The sequence below is a fragment of the Papilio polytes genome, unplaced genomic scaffold (assembly GCF_000836215.1).
Source record: "Papilio polytes unplaced genomic scaffold, Ppol_1.0 DF823691.1, whole genome shotgun sequence".
Taxonomy (NCBI): domain Eukaryota; kingdom Metazoa; phylum Arthropoda; class Insecta; order Lepidoptera; family Papilionidae; genus Papilio; species Papilio polytes.
In genome coordinates this window covers 171,644-188,094 of record NW_013525513.1, presented here as the reverse complement: position 1 = coordinate 188,094, position 16,451 = coordinate 171,644, and the positions used below count along the sequence as shown (strand labels likewise).

Below are 16,451 nucleotides of genomic sequence, written 5' to 3'. Positions count from 1 at the left end.
GTAAGTGTACATCGTGCAAGTGGGTTCGCGTAATTGCAAACGGTATTTCAAAACGGAGATCGCAGCCGCATTGATTGGAGATTCCTCGTGTCTGGCGCACGTGGGAGTCGAACATTCATACCCATTTAGAGTAACAGCTTGCGGTACACCTTCAGTATAGCATGCTGTACAATTTACAGCTACGATAAATTTGCTCCCACTCTTATTACCACAAAGGTTACGTTAGCATAAAACATAGCTTTAGGTTTTTGGTACTCTAAGGACTGTGTGCTAAACAATGCCAAGGGAACTCTCGTACTACTACTGATTTATGTTACCAAAGCTTCCAAATAAACAGATGAACAATTACAATATAGTAGTGTCGTTAAAATGCAAACTATCAGATCGCTCTGAACGATCTTGAAGCCAATTTGTTATGTAAAGTGTCTAAACGATTGCCTCTTTGAATTTGATTGGATAAAAATTAACTTAAAGAGCTCTCGGTTGGGAGCCAATAAATATCGCGGCGAGACGCCCACATCCGATGCATCTCATTGCTTTGGTAATGGACTGATGACTCATAGTTTTCTGTTTGCTGACCGATTACCTTGTCATTGTTTCAATTGTTTTAATGTCGACTGAAAAGATTAATTGGGTCTTAATTTCTTATTATTTGCCATTAGGATTAGTCTAAGCAAGGCTTCGAAGGAAGGGAAATTTTTATACCTGTTAAGGACTGACTCAAATTTAATGCTAATTGTCTCTCAATGATCACCTAACGACTCTAAGCCACGTTGTAATCAACACGAAGCTTACCTTTCATCTAATAAAGTTTTTGCGCGTTATTTCATTAACTATGATTTAACATAATATGATATTTTACAGAACTTTCCAATAAAATCGTTTCAATTTAGTCTACGCATATAATAATACGCAATAATGTTCTGAATAGAAATACGAAAACGGTATGTCATTTTGCATTTGCGGTTATTACTATTATTAAATATGGCTGGTAAACTCGATAATAGTTATTGTGCGCTATTTCGTCAATATATTATTTATGCGACACAAAATAATGGCGATAGTTTCGCCTTTCGGAGTATAAATAAAACATTTTCGCACGTACGCCCCGTGACTTGCGAATAGCTTTTGTTGTATTGACTGTTTTGATGCTATTGAAAGTTAAGAAGTTAATAAAGATGTTATAAAGCTAGTTTACGTACTCGTTGATAACTACAGTACAAATAAATAGTGTTCGTTACTTTTTTTATATAAATCTTGGAATTTTATTGTTCTTCTTTTTACAAATTGCGTCAGAGCGGTGGTGGAAGTTAGTTGCAGAAAAAGAGTACATAGATTATAAAGTAACACAGAGTAAAAACAAAAAACCGAATAAGTGTACATAAAAAAAAAGTGAATAATTCTTTCGATAGGCGCGAACAAAGAGCAATGAATCTTTTTGCATGTTTTCAGATATTCTCATCAAACATCATTATTAGTACGGATTTAGATTGCAACAGCGGGATACCTAAAAACTAAGCTATACTTTTTATTTTAACATGTAAAGCGTATACAAAACCCTCGTGCTCAACCCTTTCAAATAATTACCATTGTTTGTTTACCCCGTACAGGGCTATAGGGAGGGCTCTATCTGTGAGGTATAAAAGAAATATCAAGGGGAACTACAGGGGAACTCTTTTATCTTTTACTCGTTAAGAGGGTAATGGATCGTTGTGTCAAAAATACGCACGTAAATTGTACATACATAGTTTGCGTGAATTTCCTATTGATTGTCGTGTTTGCTGTGTAGTATATGTATAGTTGGATGAGGCCAACAAATTTGTCAGTACTGCAATAGATTATCAAGCAATTTGCAAGTAATTCCCGGTCATGTCGATGCCCCCGCTCGTTCCCACGAAATGCGCTAATACCCATAGGGCCAAAGGTGAGCTACGGATGGACGTGTCTACACATCACTACGAATTAATGTAACTTATACCTGCTAATCATTGCAACAGATTATTAGTGTGTTGTCTATGGTTGAAGAAAGTGCGATCGACGCGCCATTTTGACAGTTAGTAGTTTATAATTAAAGCTATTTTTTAAAGAAAAGTTTATGTTGAGCAATTTAAGGTGAACAAAGAAAATAATACATCTTAAAAGCATGTTTGAAAGCTATGTTTCTTATCTCATACTTTTAACACAGCAATAAATAATCGTCTACACATCGTTGAATTAGGCTTTTCATCGCAATTAGTGTGCATACAAAAAAAATTAAATTTTCCACTTTTATTTTTACACAACGTAAAACCTCTTTTCTCGTACTGATACAATAAAGAAAAAAGTTGTTTTTAGACAGTACTTTATAAGCGGGTATTCTAAATAAAACACTTTCCGTTTTATGCAAATAATTTTGTGTTAACCATAATCTAAAATTAACCTTTAAGACTTTCTAAACGTCATTGAGTGTTTTCAAAACGTAGATTGTAGAGTTTTTAATTTACCGCTTTTCATAATTAACAAACCCGATCTTCATTAAGCCAGTCACGAAAGCGTCACAGATTATCTTAAGTAAAACACGAACTTTATAATGAACGAAAATGATAAAGAGCGAGTGTCCGAGTTACTTTCAAAAGTCAATCTACGTCCATTATAAATATTGCCATGGTATCTCGATCATAATATTTAAACAACGCCGCGACTTGCGATGTATCAGAGGAAGCCACAGATAAAATATCGTCTAATTAATGCGGACGCAGCCGCTGGCTTTCTATTAAGATGTGTTTTTGACACTCGACACATGATCGTCAATTTTTTAATGCGAACATTTAAATTAATTGATAGCGCATTATAGAAACAACTATATCAATCATCTTTGTTGTAACGACGTATTAAATACAGCTCTGTTTCAATTGACTTGTATCTTCCCAATTTTGGTACAATGATGCAGATAATAAAATTAAAAATGATGTAATTGTATTGTAGTAGGATTTAACTGTTGTTCTTTATTTAACTTAAAGCCGAATAAAAAAGGAAAAAATGCTATTTGTCAATTTGCTTTTTATAAACAAAATGGCGACTGGCTTGGCTTTGGCTTTTTATTGATCGTTTGAACGACTTTTATAAAAAAAATGTTGTAAAATGCAGGGCGTGGTAGAGAAAAAATTTTATATTTGGTTTCTTCGGCCACGATGAGAAAAAGGTTAGTTCTTTTTTAAAAGTATAACATTAAACAATATCGGGCTTAAACTTTACAATTTATGACATCATTTCTTTTTAAATATTCTTTTGCGCCTATTGTTTTTTGCGTCATAAATGTCTAAAGATTTAATGTTAATTTGTGTTTGGCATTGTTATGTTTGCCGTGTTCATTTTATTTAAAGCAGTAATCTATTAGAATAGCATACAAGCGAATTATCGTATGAATCAATACTGTGAACAAGGTATGGCTATTATTCCCGGTGCTCACCCACTCGCTCGTTCCGACCAAGTTACGGCCCCAATAAACCGACTGGAGTCCGCATATAACATGCAAATTAACATAATTAAACATCCCGCACGTTTATCTAATGACATTATCTTCGCTACGGATGTGAAACCTGCCCATTACGTATGCGGATAATAGACCATGTTAGTACAAAACTGTTTGCGAACTGTTCATATTCTATAGATTAGTAACTAGTAAAATTTACCTTGAGTTTTAATAACCTGGACGACATGTGTATTTATGTAGTAATTTCTAAGAGTTAAGTTAGAGTGGATAGCACCTAATCAGAAATCAATAGGATATGTAAACAGTAAGGTGGTGTAATTCCAAATGCTTGTGGGCGATCCCGACGCGTCAAATCAATTTAAAGCGTGGACGAAGTTTACATCTTCTTAATGTAATAAAGCGTAAACATATAATACTTTTTGCCGTATGATGCCAACAATCACAGCATATTTTTTAATAATCCTTTCTTTAATAAAATGCCCTACATTTACGACACGCTGTAGGCTATATGTTTTAACGCTATTAAACTTGGGGGATAAATAAATTGGAAAAAAAATGACATGGGAAAGAAACCATAAACTACAAGCTGCCAACATCAAAAACCAAGGTTGCCATGGTTTGTCATCATTTCATGTCACTTTGACATTTGCAATTGATAATTTGACAAATGTAAACAATGAAACGATTTTTATATTTTTTTGTGGATGAAGTCGCACGGGAACAGCTAGTTAGGATATGCAGAAGAATTACTTTAAACTATAAGTAATGAATAATATTCATTGTTTAATTTTCACGGGGCTTTCAATTTTAACAATATCGTTTATTTTCAAAATTGATTTATCAGTTATTAAGTGGTGTTGCTTAGTAGTTTAGTATGCTTCTTCTCTCAGGGAATTCCTTAATGAATGAAGACTTAAACAGCAGTAAAATTTTATAAGGTCTTTATAAAAAAATATTTTAGCAAATCGAAATACTACGAATTAAATTGTACTATGTCCTTAACTATATTATGTTATATCACATACCTCTAAAAATGTCTAAATTAATATTTTTGGTGATTTTATATTTCCGGAAGTTTTGACATCGATTTCTATCGTGAGAAATGTAACACTGGACCTTCGTAAATTGCGAATATGTTTCCTGTTAAATATAACAAATTTAGTGATTCACGCAAAATTTATGTCTACTTTTCCTCAGAAAAACAAGATAATTTTTGTAAACATGTGCGTATTAAGAACATTATGTAACTCGCCAGTCAGAAGCCTTACTTAGGGCGCCTTCACACTATAAATAAAATTAAGTCGGTGCGTTTTTCTTACGCAGTCCAAGTTTTCACTCGTTTAATTCTGATATGCATGTCAGATTAGAGAGTATATGTTGCAGACAAGGTTAGGTAACTTTTGTACTGAAAAGTAATTTTAATTTTCTACTAGGACTTTAATAGACGGGTTTAATAAACATATCGTTGACTTTGGTTCTCGATAAGTATTGCAGGAGAAGAAAGCTATAGTATTAAGTAAATCTTACAATAATGAGCCATCGGTTGCGGTTTTCTATAGACCTGGCGCAAAGTCCTTTGCACAGTGTGCCCAGATATAGAGATCTTATCAATGTTTAGTGTTGTCCGAGCAATAAAATAAATGGCGTTTATTTTATATTTAATGCGTGTTACATAAACATCTGTCTCGACGACTATTATCGTTTACATTAAGGCTCATTAAGTGTTTTATGACGTACATCTGGAATTACACAGATGTTCCTCTAAAAGTATTAATATATTTATTACTAGTCGTTCACGTGAAATTTAAAAATATAGCCTTACTCAGTGTTTTTTTTGTGTGAAAGAATTTTTAAAATCGGTCAAGTAGTTTTTGAGTTATTTCAATACATACAAAAAGTTAGGAATATGTTTTCAAATACAAAATATAATACTTTTGTTCATAACAATCGGAAAAACCGTAATGTTTACTATTAACAATGAGTAAGATAAGTGCAAAATCCGTTACATGTCCTTCAAACATTCCGTTTCAGATTAATTGTACAATTGATTCCTCATTTTAATAACAAGGTTGTTTGCACTCGGTCTAGGTTTTGGCAAAGTTCACCAACCCGGCCGTCTGCACACTGTCTACGACCACCCCTCACCCCTACTACAAAGCGACTGAAGAGTATTGCAGCGTTTACATTGACTTTCTAACATGCATCAATGCATCGACGCTTCGTTAAGAAAGTGTAATGTGGTGTAAACTTTCTCAATGTACGTTCGTGTGTAGTTGTTAGTTGTAGGCGCACGTAATTGCGGGGTACGGCTTTATGTTAACAACTCGCATTGAACCAAGCTTTTAACTATTTGTAGTGTGAATAATAATAATAGAATTGTAATGCATAAACAGCCTTATTATATGAATTAGATTCAAAGAGATCGTGTGCACTTTATAATTCGCTAGCTTTCTCCCGTGACTTTCTCCGCGTCGAATTTAAAAAAAAAAAACAAAACCTATGTGTTCTTCCAGAGTACCCTTTACATCTGAACCAAATTTTATCGTGATCCGTCCAGCCGTTTAGGCTACAAACTCTTAACAAACATCCATCCATCCATACATCGATCTAAACTTTCGCATTTATAATACTTATTAGTAAGATTAGTAAGATTTTTAAATTTCCTAGGAAAACCGAACTTTATGTTAAGTACATCGTTATAAATAGAAATTTCTAGACGATACTAAAACAAACAAAAGTACAGACAGGTGCTAAAGGGTACGGATTTCACTAGAGCTGCCGTGCAAATTGTACGTAGAGAACAAAAGACCCGCGAACGACCTGTAACAATGAACACTGAAAACTAACAGTGAGACTGTTTCCTTTACGATCTAGCACTATTATGAAAATAAACCATAAATTCAATGCTTGTAAATGATACATTGAACACGTGGTTATAACATTTGTTTTTAAATTGTATATCTAGCTTATTGTTCAATATTTACTAACTAAATCAAAGTTAGTCATTTTACTAAACTGTTTGTGTACCTCCTAATCTTATCTTACTTCTTACCTTCTTGCTAATGAAATAAATGCGAAAGTTTAGATGGATGGATGTTTGTTAGAGTTTATATCCTAAACTGTTAAACGGATGTAGATGAAATTTGGCATAGATGTAGAGTATAGTCTGGAAGAACTCATAGGCTACCTAGTTTAGTTTTTTTTTTAAATTCCACGCAGACGGAGTCGCGAGCAAAAGTTACTAAACCATAATAAGAACAACTATATTACGGTATAACAGTGGCTTTATTATAATTACAATTTTCATATTTTCATTAGATGATAAAGGTTGTTTTACTTGATTTTGACGTGAGTTGACGGATCAATCTTATCAGTTCTATGGCATATTTTAATATGAAATTATATTAACTGATGTGGTAGTCGTGGTAATAGAAGATTAGACGTTGACAGTCCAATCCGGTAATAATAACGAAGTAACGGCTCGTGTCGAGGCTCCTGAGGGAGCCCTCGAGCTTATTTACTCATAAACGAGGTTTAGACCAAACACCACCTGCGCTCGGCCACCTGAAGCCTGGTGAATCTGTAAATGCCTCTTCAAGGCAAACAACAGTGGCCATTCAGTCACAAAAAAAAAATGTTGACAGTGACAGTGACGAATGGAAATGTCAGAATAAGTGTCAACGGATCAAATAATGACAGGAGAATCATTTATTGGATTGTAATCTTCTATGCAAATTTTAATCTTGATTAGGCTTCATAAGAAGTAAAAGTATTCTTTCAAACATAAGCTTAAGCGAATAATAAGTCCAATGTACTTGTTTCTAAAGATTAAACACAACATGATTACCTACATTAAATGCACAACATTATCATTAGCTAACGATAAAAAAAACATATCCACCATTTTCTTATCCAACAGATCGTGAAAGAAAAAGAACACGCAAGTGAGTGTTGAAATCTCAAAATATTTGTACAGTCGGACGCACAAGTGTAACTTTACTTTTTGTTATGCGTTGTGTTCAAATTAGAACTGTATTCTCTACGATTTACGATACTATTTTCTATAAAACAATAGAATTGCATATGTCTTTTTGTGTAGTTATTACAGGAACGGATGTTCTGATATAATTATGATTGTAACGAAGGTTTGAAGGTTGGAATGAAAACAGCGGAGAGAGGAAGCAAGAAGTCTCGCGATGGTAATTTGAGCGCCGTGAATGTGTAATTTTATCCAATTTGTAGTTTTTTTTTTACTCTTAGAGATAGTGAAGCGTGCAGCTATTCAAAATGAAAGCTTTGTACGCTCTTCGCGTTTCATTGTTAGAAATATTTGAAGCAAAATGTTAATTTCGGACTTGAGTAATGTTATAATAGGAAAGGAAATTTACGAAAGAGGTTAGATGGAAGATATTTGAGATTGTATAAAATCCGTTAATAATCCTTCCCATGGAATAATTCTACTATGAAAACTTCACTTAGGTCTTGATTTAATGTAGTATTACAGAAACGACAAACAAGATTTCAATATTCTTACACTCAATTAATAATCAAGTTGTACGTCGGCAAACATGCGACTGAAAACGACTAGGATGTTTATAATCTGTGGCAGTTTTCCGCGCGAATTATCAGGACAGATTATAACAGGCCGTTAATAATATTTATTGAAAGCTGGAACTTACGATAAAGATTTTAGAAGATAAGAAAAAGCACAAAAATACTCGATATTAATAAAACATATTTTTCTTGCTAGAAGAGTTACTTCGGAAATCTTAATAGGCTCCATATAATGACCGCCATATTTAACCTCATTGCGTGCGCGCAGCGCCTGTTGTGCGCACAAAGCAATTATTTGCTCTCACGCACTTTTCTCCTATACCATAATAGCAGCTTTTAGTCTATATTGCATGTTTATACATTTATAATTATTATTTATGTGCTATTACAATACGTTACTTCGACTAGTTGAAACGGTACGCACGTTGAACGACTTGAAATAGCTGTAGCGTTTTCCAATGTAGGAGTAATCGATACATTAGTTAGAATTGACTGTTATCGTGTACCGCGTGGTTTTCAATCGAGCAGTGTTATCATGCACCGGTAGTCGGCTGATTGTGCGGTAGCATTGATGACGGGTAATTGTATATTGACGCCTTGGGCATTCCCAACTGACGTTTTCCTAACGTTATATTCTTTGTTTATAAACATTTGATTAGAGTTTCCGATGGAATGTTTTGTTTTAATAATGATAACGTGGTAATTATGTATTGATAACAGTAAGAAAAAATGTTTTTGAATTAAATAAGTTCTCGTAGCAAGTTAGTTTGTGAACTTGCCACAGAAACATATTTTGAATACTTTTATCACCTGTATATAGATTTTTAAATTATGAAACATTAATCGAAAATGTTTCATGCCCTCAATGTAAAAATCCTTGCCAAAAGAGCAACTACGAGAGGCTTCTAGGCAAGAGTGAATAGGCTTTTTGTAGGGTAGCGTGCTCGCCTACATTGACCTCGTTGGCACGTACACGGTGTTGGATTGCGGCTAGACATTTTTCATTTATAAAAACGTTTAGCATTTATGTTTCGTCTCCAGCACTTTTGTACGCATTAGCACAATACTCAGTATTAGTTACCATTATTTCACATATAGGATTTATTTTTATAGTCGCACATGTAACATCGTGTTAGCTGATCTTATAATTTTTCTTTTCATAATTCTGCAACTTAAAGTCATTTATTGTGGGTTATATTAGTAAGGGAAACTTAATAACTGTAACTGATATTTTTAGTATAAAAATAAATTATAAAAGCTCTAATAAACGCAAATAATGTAAAAGCTTCTTCATGCTCGTGATGTAACCAATTTCGACCAAACAGCTATTTGTAGTAATTTATACGCAATTTAAATACATGCTATCTGTTGTTATCAATGGTAATTGCATCTCTGTTTATGTTACTGTCCATACAGATAAGTCATGCATAAATTTTGCTTTGTTTTTGCTCCGGGCGAGTCAACGCTAGTGTACTGTCGCCCCTCTACTTTATAGCTAACATGCTCTGTTAGGTTAGTTACTACTAGATAGCAATAATGGATAACTAATTCTATTTCTTATTAACATATCTTGTTCTTGATATAACTAAGTCACAATGATAGCTTCAAACTGCTTTTAAAAAGACTGTGCTTCAAAATCATTTTAATAGTAAGATTTTTACAAGACCTGCTAACAAAAGACTATCTATAAACATTTATTTAACGTTCGCTTCTGTCAACATTAATTATGCGTTTTACCATTACCAGTGGTAATGGACCGTCCTCATAAATATTTACAGTCGCGTGACTATTTATGCCAATTTGAATTATATCAAATTATCTAATGACTTGATTTATATAAGTCGAGTTTGTAAATAAGCTCGTGTAGTAAATGTTAGTGATTTATTTAAACAAATAAACTAGACTTATGAATATAAATTTTTAGGCGTATTGAGAAGGCAAAGTGATATACTGGATGTGGATGGAGGTTCTAACAATGTTATGCATAGGAATAGAAATAAAGAAGCATGAATTCATAAAAAATGTTTTAAATGTTTAAGTTGATGTGGTGGGAACTCACTCACTCATTGCATGTAGTTTACACAACAACCAAAGAGCGTATTAAAATGACAAACGGCAACGGGTGATTCGATTCAGCAGTAAGCAGTGAACAAAACTCGTAGCCGGGCGGGCGCACTGGCGCACTGGCGTGGTATCGATTGCCCCGGCACGGCGGCAGCAGCGTCGCGGCACATCTGCGTTGCGGACCCTCGAGTGATGCTTTTGTCGCACCGTTTATTGTTTGCACATCGTCTACAGGATTTATTTACTATGTGACGACTTCGACAGACACGTTGCCGTTTTCAGCTTGATAGGAAGCCCGCTACATACTACTCTTAACTACTTACTAACAGTTAAAATGTTGTCTACACACGCACAATTTTTAGTGAACAGGCCTGAAAACTGCAAGAACTAAGCATCTGTAAGCTTACGTTCATAGTTCTATAAGAAACGTGATCGCTGTCATTGAGGAATGCTTTTGAATGCCAATCAAAGTTATATCTGTATTAAATGGATGTAAATATAAGGATTTCGGTTGACAATCTCTTATTTAATGACGATTTAAAATTTGTTAAGTCACACGTTATCTTGTCGTGATCTTATATTTATTACATCTTGGCGTCCACCTGCATTAGCATCTCTGCAAGACGGCGGGTTAGCGCCGCGTATAATATCGCGATAAAATTTCTCGCCAATCAAACATAGCTTTTCTAAATCACGACACAATCTTCACTTCGTGTACGGCTTGTTGGATTTACAAGGCGCTCTGATTTGTTATCCATGGTGAGAAATTACTGGTTCACGATCTTTATTTTTAATTAAAAATGCATATTTATATTTGCATACAGGAATTAATATTGTATCTTATGTAATATATTGTTTTAATATTCTATCACAGTGTAATCTTAGGATAGGAAAAGAGTAAAGCCTCTAAAACGCATAGTGCAATGCTTTGTCAGGTGATTCATACTAAAGTTTGTAGACTTGGCTGCGATCCCGTTCCGTGAACAGAATTTTCAGGGTCAATGACCGTTGTAGGAATACCACGTCATGTTTTATGAGCTATTTGAGGTTTGTATTTGGGTATCGATTGATATTTGCTGACCCTTCCCCCACCGGAAGTGGCCGTCCCTCCCGCCGGCAGGTAATGTCCGGTCTTTGCAAGGGGATACGTTCGTTGAGCACATTTCCAATTAGAAATGATAATGTGTATTGAATAACAAGGGCTTTTAATTTTTATGGCTTTACTACTAGTAAACGATTTCCTGGATGTCAAATAACTAAAACCACGTCTGACATATCAAGACATTTGTAATACATAAGCTAACTTTTTCTGATGTGTAGAAATATTTACCTCACTATCCATATATTATAATGATCTACTGCTGGAAAAAGAGCTTCAACAATATGAGCTTTCCCGGAGTTTCGAGTCGAGAAACTCCCTGCCGTTGTCTTGAAACAATAAATATCTAACTAACAATATGTATTTGCATCGTTGCAGAGTTCCCAACGCCCCGAAGAGCTGCATCGCAGAGATCTTCAGCAGCGACAGCCCCGACGGAAGCCCCGTTAAGAACGGTGGCGGCCGGCCACGCGTACAGCGCGACACACCCACCCGTCCACGGGATACGCACTCAAGACTTTTTGGACAGGTACCTTCACATATACTTAGTACAAAGACTAAAGAAAAGATATTTTTATGTTCTATCCAATGTGGTGCGTAGATAGGCACACAGGATCATCTGCTTATCCTCATTCGACTTGTCCTTACAGAAAAGTATTTCTAAATTGCATTCAATTGAATGTGTAGACAATAATTTTAGTACAAACTGTATGTTTTATAAAGAAATGGACTATAAATCTTTTCAGGGTAACGCCAATTCCCCCGCCCCAATGGTGACGGACACGATCCGTAGCCACATCCAGTTCGGCGACGCGGAGGTAAACGGCAGCGCGGCGCACTCGCCCGCCAAGCTCGCCAACGGCAGCGCCAACTCCACACCCAGCCGAGGTGAGACGGAGCCCGCCGACCACTGTGAGTCGTTCCCTGTGTAGGCACGAACTGCGCACGCGTAGGCACAACACGCGTAACGAATGCCTCACATACGACCGTTACAATGTGGAATAGAAGTGTTTGATCAAATATTCGTGAATGAATTCTTACAATCAAGAACAGTCTTAAAAGCTTTAAAATGAAACCGTTAAGGAATAAAGAAATGTAAAAAATCTCTAAATTCGCTACGGTATTTGAAATTTTTCTGGACACTAAAAATCACGTTAAAATCTAAATTAAATGCAACAAATCTTTGCAATTCCGTTCCACATTAGAACTGTTAAAACTGTGAACAGAACTCGGAAACATGACTTTGAATACGTAATAAAAGAGTTCTGTACACGGTATAGCGGTGCTCGAATCGCGTGCCAGAACACATATCATTTGGCACTCTGCACGCTAGGATATGCTTCTTATCTTAATGATTTACGCTCCGATACTTTCTTCTAAATAACAATATACGAATCATTATACTTGATCAGCATCAGCTATGATCATGATCAGGCACGGACTTATTTATAACGATAATATTATTGCTAATCTAAGCATGAACAGCAAAAAATGAGGACTTGGAAACTATACCTAATATTTAAGAATGCGACTGCAGCACGAAGTGATAACTAACTAATTAAATAACTAAACTTAGGATTAGACAGAATATTGTGAACGAATAAGATCAATGTTTCGACACCAACGTGACGTGGAATAAGCCGGAAACATTGATCCTAATCGTCAGCGAGTGATTTGAATGAAAACCGTCTGTTCTGTGAATGGTCAGCTACGTACACGCCACCGAAGAGGAATCCAGTGACCGGCGATGGGATCCCAGTGCCGCCGCCGCGCCGGCGCCACCCAGCCGCCGGCCTGCGAGGTGCCGACGTTAACCTTATGCCCGACCTACACCCAGACATAGACCTGGACCTAAACCTCCTTAATCCACAACCCACTCACCGATACTTCACCCGATGTTGGCCACCAGAGCCGGGCCAATATTATGTTGAATCGACCACAAAACCTAGACCGATATGTTACCAATCTCCTCGCATTTTATTAGGTCTAGGTACAGATGATCCCGATAAAATTCATCCATTAATTGACCCTGACTCGCTTTCACCTCAACCGATTATAGACAGACATTGGCCTCCCTTTCCCGCACAACATTATCTCGAACCTAAACATCATCACATTCCATATCACCCATTGCCTCTTCATTCATTCGTCGGAATGACTTCAGCTTTAGGGAATAAACCTCAACCCGATTACAAATACAACCCAATACCGACTCTAGATGGACCTATTGATCCATATGTCGCTGCAAACACGAATCCTCCAACCAGCCTTTTTAGATATGAGAGAGATGCTCCCATACCCGACTTCACATTACTAGATACTCCTAAAGCCCCCGGACCCTTTACGCTGACAGGTTTTCCTCCCATTTTCCCTAAGCACGTACCAGGATACCTGTTTAATTTGAATCGGCATGTAGAAGATTCCGAACCTAAGACGTACTATGTAGATTATGTCAGCCAAAGAGAACTGGGTGGGTGTTTAATTTTGACTGAAGGATTAACACTTTTGCACTATTTTATAAGCAACGTTAGCTTGTATTTGCTCTCAATATTGTGTATATTGGAAATATTTTTTGCCAGATTAAATAAAATCGATACCTTCAAGTCACTGAATTAAGCACTTTTTACCCTTTTGTTATTTGCTTTTTTTACAATTAGAGCAAATTAGAATTAAATTATTTTTTATAAATTAAATGTTAGTACATTGTAATTGATAGATGTTATCCGTCATATCAGGCCCTTTTTGACGACTTTTTGGTTTTATAAATATGTATGGTTCACATTTAAAAATTGTAATTATTGCCAAAATGGGCTTGTTATTTGTCAGCAACCTATTTGGTATAAATAACAGTAGGTTTTCACGGCACCTCATTTCAATATTTTCTTATTATAGTGATTTCAGACTTAACATGTAGTGTAAAATTTGTAAAGTTTTGTCAGTGGAAACCTGCCGTAAAGTTTGCTTTTTGTTGTAGTAGTAACTTTGTATGTTATTTTACAATATATTTGTAAACCTTGTTGTAAAACATTTCTTGTACTCGGCACGCCTTTTCTTCTCTTTCTTTCTGCTCTATGTATTGTTGCCCTTTTATGTAGTTAGTGTAAGTGGTATGGTAAAGTAGTATTTTAAGGTAATTTGTGTAATTAAATTATGTCCTATAATTTAAGATTTCATGTAATATGCATGTAGAGTTATTGTAATTGCCATTCATGAAAAATTAGATTTATTTATTAAATAGAATTTTAATTCAAATTTTGGTTCTAACTTAGATTATAGAGTAAAAATGCAAGAGGATTAGATACTTCAATAATTAATATTCGCCTTAAATTTAATTATTTAGAAACATTCTTTTGGAATTCAGCACACTATTATGATTGACTTGAGGACTTGATTAATTGTATATTTAAATGTTTTCAGAGGGCAACCCCATCACCGGCGACGGCTACAAATCTTTAAACGGCCAGATTAACACCGTGACGTCAATTAACGGCAGAAACAACCTGATCCACAATCGCGTGCCGCCCGGCGGGTACTCCTCCGGCCTTTGGTAGACCACCTCTCACCACCGACCACGATTGATCATCACTCACCACCAACGAACATCAACCGCCGATACGTTCACATATCGAATAATTGCGGCGAGCGTATTAATTTCACGTCTACTAACTTTTAACAAAATTCCAGCGTCGTCGAAGCACGAACGTCCATAACCGAAAGGGTATCTGTCGTTTATCCTTAGCCTGTCCCAGTAACATTTCACTCGATTTAGCATAGTTTATAGATATTTTTATAATAGTAATATTTGGATAGTTGTAACGAGACGATAGATTCGTAGTGAGCCTGTCGGACTAAATCTAAGGACTATTGTAATCTTGCACTTGATATGTTTACGCGATGATACTGCGAGGAGTGAGGATATCCTATCAGCAATATACCAAAAGGTAGAGTGCCTTCACAGCTGTTGGAGAGTCGACAACTTCTATAAGAATTGTCTCGTGTCGTAGGCATTTGTGTAAACGTAGGAGTGATTATATTGTCTATATAACACCGTATAGAAATAGTAATCATGCGGCACTAACAGCTAAATGATAATCTTCGATTAACTTTATAAGTCGACACTATTTATAAAACTTTATTTTAATCTCTCGTTTGTTAAATTCTATATCGTAATATTTAAAATAGATGGTTTATATTAGATTGCATTTATGTCTGTTTATACTTTTTTATTTTATTTTCTACTAATGTAGGAATGTAAAAACGGATTTGAATTCTTGGTCGATTATCTGTTAACGGGTGGACCATAGGAAATAGGTTTTATGGATAAATTCTCGTGTTTGGATAAATTTAGGCGTAGCGTAGGCCGTGACCACTCTGTCTCATGCATAATCACTGGCCTAAAGTTAACTGTTAATAGATAATAACCATTATTTCAAAATAAAGTTTTTTTTTTAATTGTGCTTTTTATTTCACCTATTTACCATTTGAAGGAACCAAAAAATACCATTGTTCAAATAAATAAAACTTTAATTGTTAAAAACTTTTCTAAAAATCTATACATTACAATTTTATACAAAAGTTTCAACAATAGAAACCAAGACAGTAATACATTTTAAAAACAAATACACTTTGAGTTGAAGTCATACTTGAGTAGACGCTAAAGGCGTGTTTGTAACCATCGAATCCTTAATTTTAGCAAATAAATCAAATTGTATTACATATACAGCCTTAGAAATAAACGCGGTATTAAGTTAAACTTAGGAATAAACTGAGTATAAGCGAATAGTACAAATTTTTATACTCAGTTTATTCCTAAGTTTAACTTTATACCGCGTTTATTTCTAAGGCTGATAGTTTTTTTATCTAAAAACAATATAAGCAACGAAACCCTTTATTTTATAACACGCAACTGTATAGTTTCCAAGCTGTCGTCAGCAATATCATTACCTTTTGATTTAATTTTATTAAATAATTTTATAAAAGCTGAACACCAGCAGATGAGAGAAGATGCTTTTTTCTTTTCCCTAATAGATTCTTCACAAACGTTCAGTACACACACGTTAGGAGATGTGTTTACGGATTCCATATTCTGCTTTTGATTAACTTTTCTATAAAACTTTGTTCTTGTCTTCAAGAACTGGATACGTATTTAAACATTAACACAAATCTTTAAGGATTTTATCGGTATTCTTTTCTGAAGATTTTTGTTGCACACGAAATAATTTGAAGATTTCACTGACTTCACTGACTACGGCCTGGTCACCC

General features: G+C 35.2%; 1 protein-coding gene across 7 annotated transcripts in view; it reads left to right on the top strand.

Annotated features, from left to right (window-relative positions):
• Positions 1-15,129, top strand: part of LOC106104261 (microtubule-associated protein Jupiter) — a 90,443-nt gene extending 75,314 nt beyond the window's left edge. For 4 of the 7 annotated variants that reach the window (XM_013284257.1, XM_013284259.1, XM_013284261.1 and 1 more), the window contains 4 exons: positions 11,568-11,718; positions 11,936-12,077; positions 12,898-12,990; positions 14,607-15,129. In XM_013284257.1, the coding sequence (XP_013139711.1) occupies positions 11,568-11,718; positions 11,936-12,077; positions 12,898-12,990; positions 14,607-14,740 (520 nt within the window). In that variant the 3' untranslated portion in view covers positions 14,741-15,129. Of the gene's footprint in view, positions 1-11,567; positions 11,719-11,935; positions 12,102-12,897; positions 12,991-14,606 lie in introns of all 7 variants that reach the window. The other 3 variants (XM_013284260.1, XM_013284262.1, XM_013284263.1) reach the window with 2 other exon arrangements.
• The last annotated feature ends 1,322 nt before the right edge of the window (positions 15,130-16,451 follow it).